Here is a 10,091-nt window from a genome sequence, read left to right on the forward strand (position 1 = left end):
CAACATGGCCTCTTCCTTGCAATTCACAACGGTAAAATCTGACATCTCCGGATCATCAATCCCGCCCACATTTGATCACTTGGGATTTGAGAATGAAGTCGTAGGGAGCTGTACTATGCTCCGCAAGGGGGAAACGTAGGCCCGGACATAGAGTTCCGGGGAAGGTTGAGGGCCGCAGGCTGACTCAATGCAGCACAACGAGTAGCTAAAGCAGGTCTTCGGTTTCTCAGGGGGACTCGGAGTTGACACTTTCGAACCTCAATGCCGGGCCACTCTCTATCTGGATACTAGGAGGATATCTTGTCCGAAAGGTCAGCTTACAACAGACAAATTGCTTAGAGATATTATGCAGATTAACTCAACAACCTATGTCACATGCGCCTTCATGTGGGTGAGTTTCTTGCAGGTACGAATTGTTAGAGTTCAAATCACACACCATGGCATCAACCACTGTCAACAAGCTCCCCAACTGGCTCGATGCAGAGGGCAATTTTGATGCAGACGCCCTGCAAGCCAAATATCGCGAGGAACGAGACAAAAGACTTCGGACGGAGGGACTGAACCAATACCAGTCCGTGGATGAGAGCGCTCTCAAGCACTATGCCGAGGACATTTGGACGCCCCGAGTGGAACGGAGTCCAATCGAGGAGAACATTGACTACTTAATTGTGGGAGCCGGGTTCAGCGGAATGCTTTTAGCGGTCCGTCTAATTGAAGCGGGTATCAGCGACATCAAAATAGTCGACAAGGCCGGCGATTTTGGTGGGACGTGGTATTGGAATCAATATCCAGGGGCGGCTTGTGACATTGAAGCCTATATCTATATGCCACTGCTGGATGAAACCGGCTACGTCCCGACCGAAAAGTATGCAAGAGGTCCCGAGCTGTACGAACACAGCCGGAGGATTGCGCAGATATACGGCCTATACAACAAGGCACTCCTTCAGACCGAAGTAGAGACTCTGATTTGGAATGAGGTTATGAAATGCTGGGAAGTCTCGACAAACCGGGGCGATAAAATCCATGCCCGTTTTGTAACCACGGCCGGCGGTTTACTACATAAGATGAAGTTCCCGGGTGTGTCTGGTATCGACAGCTTCAAAGGCCACAGCTTTCATACGAGTCGATGGGACTACAGCTACACGGGAGGCAATCAGCAAGGAAATCTGACCGGCCTGAGCGACAAACGAGTGGCTATTATCGGAACCGGGGCGACCGCCCTGCAAGCCGTTCCACAGCTCGGCCGCTGGGCGAAGCATCTCTACGTGTTTCAACGTACGCCTTCTTCTGTCGACGTCCGACTTGATCAGCCAACAGATCCGGAATGGGCCAAAACCTTGACCAAGGGCTGGCAACAGAGACGGATGAATAATTTCAATATTCTGGTCTCGGGCGGTCACCAGGACGAGGATCTCGTGAGCGATGGGTGGACTGACATCCTCACCAATATCTCCATCTCGGGAAAAATGGTCGAGGAGAATAGAAAAGCTGCTAATCCAGTTAAAGCCGCCGAAGAATTGCAAAAGAGAATGCAACTCGCGGACTTTAAAAAAATGGAGCAGGTGCGACAGCGGGTTGATTCTATCGTTGAGGACCCTGAGACGGCAAATTCTCTCAAACCATGGTACAACTTTATGTGTAAGCGCCCGGGTTTCCATAACGACTATCTCCCGACATTCAACAGACCCAATGTCACTCTTGTCGACACACAGGGCAAAGGCATCGAGAAAATCACCGAGAAAGGTGTGGTGGCTGACGGAAAAGAATACGAAGTCGATTGCATTGTCTACGCCACAGGATTTGAATACATTGGAAACGACTATAGCCAGCGTATGCGCATCCAGATGAAAGGCCGCAATGGGGTAGCCCTTCACGAGCATTGGAAAGATGGACCCCGGACCTTTCATGGCCTTTACACGCGTGGATTTCCGAACCATTTCATCATGAGCGTGACTCAGTCTGCGGTGGCGCCCAATTTCTCGCACATGCTCAACGAGCAAGCAAAACACATTGCTTATGTGGTTGCGGAGGCCAGCAAGCGAGAGGCCACCATGGTGGAAACATCAGCAGAAGCCGAACAGGAGTGGATTGATACCATTATTGAGCTGGGCAAACTGCGCGAAGACTTTTTGAGAGAGTGTACCCCGAGTTATTACAATGACGAAGGTAAGATATCGCGCAAGACCCTCCAAAATGGTCGTTATGGCTTGGGGTCTCCGGCTTTTGTTGAACTGCTGGAAGACTGGAGAGCCGCGGGGACCCTCCAAGGTCTGGAATTTGATGGTGAGCCGGTGGCAAATGTGCCGGCGGTCGCGAATCACGTCGTGACTGCCAGCGAGAAGGTTCCTCTAAGTGAACACATTCAGGGAGTTGAGAATTTGATTCCAGTGGCGTAGACTGAACGGAGTGAGCAGAGTAGACCCAAGTATGTGTTGAAGATGTTTGGATGTGCATCTAGACCTGAGGTAGACTTGGTCTCGATTTGTGAATACCAAATATTCTGCTTGTCAAATGTATATACCATTGAATTTAGTCGTTTGGTATTCGTAGCTGTCAATTATGCTACCATGGCGATATATCATATATGGTCAATGCGTTCTTCCATGATCACAATCGATCTGTTCAGTCTCTCTGCACTGCGGCGTGTATTGTTGTCCTGAAAAGGAGGAATTGGAAATTGGCACTGACTCTGTCTTCTTGCGAAGGAACAGTATTTTCTGTCTGATTTGTACCTATTCTGAACGCCTGAAAAACACAAGAAAAGGTACTAATGCATTTTTCAGGGACGACATTGCTTGTTGAAGGCAGAAAATGCTTTTTTCCGCGTCAACAGGGAGGAAAGTCGTGTTTTATAGGCTCTGAGTCCTGCAAGGCTCAGAAGTAGTGTAGAATACAGTAGGCTTGTGACGCGAAGGATGCTTATCAAGCGACAATTGTGCTTTCCACAGCCAAATTTGGCTGGTGGAAAATACCTGTCCTGACGGAAACATCTGCTTTGAGGCCAACACGCATACCATATGATATATGCCAGTTTAACACAACATGTTCTAGCCTGGTTCTAGCCTATAGCGGGTGTCCGTGCTACAAATGCTCTGCTTCTGGCACCAAACAGCCTATTTTGACATATTTTATAACTTACTGCTTGCCCATTATCTCCTGCTACTTACTATCTAGCCATTAGACCGCCGTCGACAAAAATGCTGGACCCGGTCACAAAATCCGAGGCAGCGCTGCAAAGAAACACAACAACCCCTCGAAAATCTGCAGGTGTGCCCAAACGCCCAGCGGGTGTGCGATTGGTAATGTACGAAGCCATCTCCGGGTACTGGGATGAGAGCGAGATGGCCGACGCAGCGGTCGAGTATCTGCCCATGATTTAGTCAGCAGACTGGGGTCGTGGATATGTCATAGGCCATATGGCTGGGACAAAAATGCCAGAAATGAGAATAAACTGAAACTCAAGGCCTACCCAGGAGAAATATTGTTGACCTGTAATAGACACAGTAGTTAGATATGGTTGACAGTAACACCGTGGCGCGATGCACGATTGAATGTTGTTCGTACCTGAATACCCTTTGCCGCCCATTCATTGCTAAATGCTTTGGTCATTTGCAATACTCCTGCCTTGGCAGCCGCGTATACCGATACATCCGTCATAGCGAGATGAGCGGCTGCCGATCCAAAATTAATAATCTTCCCTTTACGCAGACGTTGAATCATGCGTGACCCGACTTCTTGGGCGGCAACATATGCAGCTTTCAAATTGACTAAGAGGACCTAACCACGAGGAATGCTTGATGAGTACAGCTTTTTTGTTTTACTGTGAAAAAAACCAAAGGGAGAATTTACGTACCAAATCGATATCCTCATCCTTCATATTCTCGATTGGGCCACGACGGTTCAGGATCGAACAGTTGAGCAGAATATCAGGCTCGACTCCCGCACCCCATATGTCATGAAAGCAACGTCTCAGGTCAGCCGAGTCGCTTACCTCGCTGTGAAAGACGCTAAATTCGCGACCTGACTTCTGTATCGACTCTTCGAGTTGACCTGGGGACGGGTCCCAGGAGGACAGGATAGCAACTACATCGGCTCCTGCTTCGGCTATCGCGAGGGTCATTTCAGGACCCAGTCCCGTCGTTGCTGATTTTTATTGGTTAGCTGGACACTCTAGGCTTTGGGAGAGGTACAGTAGATGGATTGCAGAAGGGCCATCAGCGAAGGATCAAGCAGAAAAACGAAGCATGGCCTACAAACCTCCCATTACAATGGCCGTTTTCCCGCGCAAAGAAAAGAGATCCGGGAAAGGAATCCGGCTCCCTTCGTCCACACTCATGATGGGATTCCTCGATCAAGGGAACTGCCAGCACTCTCACTCCTGACCAGGCTATCCAGCTGGTAGTTTGTAGGGAATGAATAAGAATTGTCTCTGGCTAGATCTTGAGACGTTGAGGAGCTACAACCAAAAGCCGATCAAAGGTCCCGGGTTACATGCCCGGACCCTCAACGCCAACCCAAAGAGCGACCGGAGAAGCATTCTCCGACTCTATAGAGGCGTCCAAGTCTCTTCCTTGGCTGGCAAAGGATAGAACTAGAGCCAGAACTATACATGACTTTCTAGAATGTTTGTTTTGGTGTCGTTTTGACCTGTACATTCTCTAGTCCTGTCTTTATCTTTGTGTCTTTCCCCTTTCCCGAAGTTGACAAATTCGATAGCCCGCTTGGAGTAGATGTATCGCAACGATGCAGCTTCGTAAAGGTATTGAGGATTACGAACAGAGAGGGCCAGCGGCGAACGGCACTGCCATACCCAACGGGATGAGCGGGGTGAATGGCATCACCAATGAATTCAATGGAATACACCCCAAAGCCCATGCCAGCTCTTCAATAACCGAGCCTGAGAAGCTCGACGTGTTGATCGTCGGTGCGGGCTTCGCAGGCATTTACTTACTGTACAACCTGCGCCGGAGGAACTTCAATGTCAAGATCGTGGAGATGGCTACCGACCTAGGAGGCGTGTGGTACTGGAACCGATACCCCGGAGCACGGGCGGACACACACTACCCCCTCTACGCACTGTCCCTGTCAGAGGTATACCGCGACTGGGTGTGGAAATCCCATTATCCCGACTCGGAAGAACTGCGCGAATACTTTGCGCACGCGGGTAGAGTGCTCGGGACCAAGAAAGATACATACTTTTCCACGAAAGTGACAGACGCCGAATGGGACGAGCACCACAACCTGTGGACCATCCAGTGCGATACAGGCAAGGTGTTTGAAGCAAATTACTTTATTGCGTCGATCGGGTTTGCCGCCAAGCCATATATTCCGGACTGGGAGGGTCTTGAGACGTTCAAGGGCGTCATCCATCACAGTTCCTTCTGGCCCAAGGAAGGATGCGACGTCAACGGGAAGAGGGTTGGCGTGCTCGGGTCGGGGTCCACGGGGATACAGATCGCGCAGGAGTGGGCCCATCAGATCGGTGAGAAAGGCGATCTTAAGATGTTCCAGCGCACGCCCAACCTATGTTTGCCCATGAACAATGTGGTTTTGACTCCGGATCAGCAGGCAGAAGATAAATTGAGATATCCCGAAATATTCGACAACCGATGGAAAACTCAAGGCGGATTTTCCTATCAGCCACGCAAGGAGAAGATGCTTGATGCGACGCCGGAGGAGCGAGACGCATTATTTGAAGAATTATGGAAGATGGTAAGATAGACTATCCCCGACAATTTGTTTTGTTTTGTCTTTTTCGGTCGCCTGATGCACCAAATAATCACAAACTAATTAGCACTCCGCTAAACAGGGAGGCTTCCGATTCCTCATGAACAACTACTCGGACATGATGAAAGATTTTACCGCAAACCGCGAGGCGTACAACTTCTGGCGCCGAAAGACGTTGCAGCGCATCCGGGACCCTCGAAACAGAAAGCTCTTTGCCCCTGAGCAACCCCCTCATCCGTTCGGCGGCAAACGACTCGCCCTCGAAGTTGATTTTTATGAGCAATTCGAGCGGCCCAACGTCAATGTCATTGACATCAAGACCCACCCCATCGTCCGATTAGAACCAACAGGACTAGTCACATCGGATGGCACACTGCACGAGCTAGACGTGATCGCGGTCGCCACAGGCTTTGACGGCATCACCGGCGGTCTAAATAACATCAACATCCGCGGTCGAGGCGGGGGACTCCTCCGCGCAAAATGGAATGATGGTGTGCTGACATATCTGGGCATGCTTTCGGCTGGATTCCCTAATTTCTTCTTCACCTTTGGACCCCAGGCGCCGACGGCATTCAGCAACGGGCCCACTTGCATCGAACTGCAGGCTGACTGGCTGGTGGAGACGTTGGTGTATCTGCGGGATAATGGATGTAAGAGCATCGATGTCAGGCCCGAAATGGAGGTTGAATGGAAGAAGACAGTGGTTCAATTCAGCGAGACGGGCGTCAGACATCACACCCGCTCGTGGTGGAACGGAGCTAATATCCCTGGAAAGGTGCATGAGCCACTGAACTGGGGAGGAGGTATTCCGCTGTACTTGAAGATTGTGAACGAGATCAAAGAGACCGGCTATAAGGATTTTGAAGTGAGATAAAGAGATGACGAACGGCTAAAGGAGGGTTTGGGCTCGGGCTCGGGCTCGGGCTCGCTGGTCGGCTGTCACGGGAGATGGACAGTTTTCCACGAGGTGTAGTTGTATTTATGGCAGATACACTCGATGAAGAAATACGGGTTACCACTGGTCTGACTCGTTTAGAAATCACAGATTCCAAAGATCCTAAATTAGTCGAGGAGAGCAAAATGGATATCTCCTTGTTACAAAACATTTTCGTTTTAGCTGGTCATGGACATTTATTTGCTGGCCTATCTTCAATGTGATTGCAAGTCGCGATTCAGGTGGCGATACTGTGTACCTGAAGAGAAAAGTAGGCACCACGCCTATCACTTTGAGTGCTTTCAAGTTGGTTGGTAATAGGTGGGGTAGGTAGTCCATCGTGGTGGCTGTTTATGGTACTCTGCAATAAAGCAGCGACAGTCGATGCTTGTTTTAATACTAGCGGTTTTCGTATACAGTTAGTCTCCTCTGTGCCCCTTTCTCCCTTTCACCTGGTCGTCAAGTGGTAAAGCCTGGTCTCGCCCCGGGGTGTAAGATCCGACCTTTGGTCTCTGCGGACTTTGAGGCCCGGGCGGATGTCTCTGAATTCTTGACGTATACCCCGTATGTACCCCGGGCCATTTTCTTTTGCCCCCTTCCCCAGCCAAATCCCCGGGGTTCGGGGTAACCAAACCCCAGAGACAATCCCGTTGCAAATTCTATACGGAACATAGACCTGCGGGTTCACTGGTATAAAGACTGAATTTCTTCCTCTTCGTTTCTGGAGTGTGCCTCCCCGACTCTTCATCTAAGTTCCTTTCCGTTCCCCGACGAGTACTTGAAGCACCTGCATCTGCTCCTGCACTTGCGCTTGCCCAGGTTCTCTCTGTCGATGTCTTCGGCCCAGCTCTCCGCCATCACCATGGAGGACAAAACCATGCCGGACAAAATCGAAGTCGAGGTATCCCCAGACCATCTCGAGAACGGTTCTGGTGGGGTTCAAAAGCACACGGCGCTCGAGTTTGACGATGCCATGGTGCGCAATGAAGAGCGTGCCCCAGAAGCACGAGGATTCCATTTCGCCCAGCTATCCAAAAAGTATTGGATCAGTCCAGCCTTTTTGGGCAGTTATTCTGCCTCTGCATTCACCTTTACCGCCACGGTGGGAGGCTACGCCCAGACCGCACCTCTTCTTTCTTATATCAACGACGACCTTGGTCCAAGTGACTCTATCAGTGTGAGACAAAACTCATGTCTACCCCAAACCCTCAAGCATTTGACTAATGGTTATGTCGTGGCCCTCGACAGTACGCCCCTCTCGCCAATGTGATCGCATCTGCAGTTGTCCTCCAGATGGTCGGCTGCCTGAGCGACATTTTTGGGAGACGTTGGTTTTTCATCGGAGGCTCGTGTCTCGGGCTTCTGGCCGCCATTCTGGGCGCCACGGCACAGTCCATTACGCAGATTGTGGTCTCACAGGCGCTTTTTGGTGCTGCCCTAGGATTTGGCCTCTCGTTCTTCTGGGTCATTTCCGAAATCGTGCCCATGAGATGGCGCTTTCTGGCAGTATCGGGGGTGTATATTCTTAGCATGCCTTGCAATCCGCTGGCTGCTAAAGTTGCCCTTCAATTTCAAGTATGTTACAAGCCACTCTGAAGAAACCAAGATTGTTCGCTAAAACAAAATCCTCCGACATAGTTCTCTACCACTTCTCACTGGCGGGGGTGCTACTATTTCCTCATCGGACTAAATGCACTGACCGTGTTGCTGTGGGTGCTCTGCTACCACCCGCCAACGTTCAAAATGCTGCATCGTCGCAAGAGTGCTATGGAGATTGTCCTCCAATTCGACTGGATCGGTCTGGTGATCTATTCGCTGTCCCTGATCCTGTTCATCCTCGGCTTGGACTGGGGGGGTGGCCTCTATCCCTGGAATTCAGGCCATGTAATCGGCTCTTTGGTTGGAGGAGGTGCTGGATTTGTTTGTTTTGCGTTGTGGGAAATCTTTCTTCCCATTTCTACGGTTCACCCGCTTCTGCCTATGCATTTGTTTAAGAACGCCAGATTCCAAGCCTGCTCATGGCTTACGGGCATCGGGGCTGTAACCTATTACGGCTTCAGCCTGGTATGGCCACAGGCAGTGCGATCTCTGTACGACGGCGTCAGCCCTTCTCAACAAAGCACCCTGACCACCACGCTAATCCTCTGTTTCGTGCTCGGTCAATTCTCTGGTGGAGTTATTGCCGAGCTCGCTGGCGTGCGCGTGGGGGCGATTGGCAGTGCCTTTGCGGCCCTTCCCCTGCTCGCTGGGGCAGCGACTGATCCTCGCAACCTCAATCTCACCATCGGACTGGCGGCCGCGGGCTGCTTCATGGTAGGCGCCAACGAAGGCGTTGCCCTGACCGCCGTCACTTTCCCCATCAAAAGCCAGGAAGAGCTCGGTGCGGCTGGTGGCCTGGCTGGAACGATCCGTCAGTTCTGTGCCTCATTTGGTACCGCCGTGTTTTCTACAATCTTGAACAATCAGCTCAAGTCCAAAGTCCCCCGATATGTCCAAGATGCTGTATTGGCTACTGGACTGCCTCAGTCATCGGTACCGGCCCTTCTTTCGAGAATTAATAACATCACGGCCGTGACCAACGCGACAGTACCCGGGTTCAACAGCCAGATCGAAGCTGTTGCCAGAGATGCGCTTCGAAATGCACAAGCTTCATCGTACAGTACCGTCATCTACACCAGCGCCGGGTTTGCGGGAGTTCTCATTCTGCTCTGCTGGTGGGTTCCAGGGTTCGATCGCAACAAAAAGGATTTCGTGGCCGGGCATATCCATCAAACAACCGAAGAAAAGAAGTTAGAGCTGGAGTAACCGGGGGATTGATTCCTGGTCTATCTTTAGGTCCACTTGGGACTGCCGGGCTCGCTGGTTACAAATACCCTGTTCCCATCTACAATCCTGGCTCGTATATTGAGCATCTTCTTGATGCAGGTGAGATGATGCGTTGCTTTTAAGTACAATCGTATGTGATTGACGGTCAATTACACTTAAAACCCCCTTTTCCATTTTATTCCACGTCCATGTTTTACGCGATCTTATGTGTGTTGGGAGTAGCATTGGCGCCGCATATAAAGAGTTGGTGTCCCTACCGAGTTCCAATCCTCTTGGGGCCATGCAGCGATAGAGCTTGATAGCCAGTTCTGAGCACTGTGTTAAAACAGACAAATGAACCGGGTTTGAGAACTCCGGGGCTCGGCATATCATGACCGCAAGGCTACCCGTCGACTCTCACGGTCTTAATTTCCGTTTGTACAGAAGAAACTGATACTTTTCCCCTACAAAACAAAGAATCAATCTCGAAATCAAAATCGTCGAATTCACCTCCCAAACTACCGGCCATATCTATCGGTCCTTTTCTCTCTGTTTCCCTCCCTCCTGACTGTACCATTGGTAGTCATGTCCTCGTTCGCCTTCACGTCCGAAATCGCATTCGCTC

General features: G+C 50.6%; 4 protein-coding genes across 4 annotated transcripts; 3 read left to right on the forward strand and 1 right to left on the reverse strand.

Moving 5' to 3' along the window:
• Positions 1-437: 437 nt before the first annotated feature.
• A1O5_04355 (cyclohexanone monooxygenase) lies at positions 438-2,396 on the forward strand (the record flags this gene model as incomplete). Its single annotated transcript, XM_007744962.1, has 1 exon — positions 438-2,396. The coding sequence occupies one exon, from the start codon at positions 438-440 to the stop codon at positions 2,394-2,396; it is 1,959 nt and encodes a 652-aa protein (XP_007743152.1).
• A 770-nt stretch (positions 2,397-3,166) lies between these two features.
• Positions 3,167-4,336, reverse strand: A1O5_04356 (uncharacterized protein; the record flags this gene model as incomplete). The annotated part of the gene is made up of 5 exons (XM_007744963.1): positions 3,167-3,365; positions 3,470-3,489; positions 3,565-3,777; positions 3,854-4,143; positions 4,258-4,336. 5 exons carry the CDS (start codon positions 4,334-4,336, stop codon positions 3,167-3,169), a joined length of 801 nt encoding a protein of 266 aa, XP_007743153.1.
• A 407-nt stretch (positions 4,337-4,743) lies between these two features.
• On the forward strand, positions 4,744-6,601 carry A1O5_04357 (uncharacterized protein; the record flags this gene model as incomplete). Its single annotated transcript, XM_007744964.1, has 2 exons — positions 4,744-5,712; positions 5,810-6,601. The coding sequence occupies 2 exons, from the start codon at positions 4,744-4,746 to the stop codon at positions 6,599-6,601; spliced, it is 1,761 nt and encodes a 586-aa protein (XP_007743154.1).
• A 922-nt stretch (positions 6,602-7,523) lies between these two features.
• A1O5_04358 (uncharacterized protein) lies at positions 7,524-9,466 on the forward strand (the record flags this gene model as incomplete). Its single annotated transcript, XM_007744965.1, has 3 exons — positions 7,524-7,838; positions 7,910-8,236; positions 8,300-9,466. The coding sequence occupies 3 exons, from the start codon at positions 7,524-7,526 to the stop codon at positions 9,464-9,466; spliced, it is 1,809 nt and encodes a 602-aa protein (XP_007743155.1).
• Between the last annotated feature and the right edge of the window lie 625 nt (positions 9,467-10,091).

This window comes from Cladophialophora psammophila (assembly GCF_000585535.1).
Source record: "Cladophialophora psammophila CBS 110553 chromosome Unknown aczJe-supercont1.6, whole genome shotgun sequence".
In the NCBI taxonomy this organism is placed as follows: domain Eukaryota; kingdom Fungi; phylum Ascomycota; class Eurotiomycetes; order Chaetothyriales; family Herpotrichiellaceae; genus Cladophialophora; species Cladophialophora psammophila.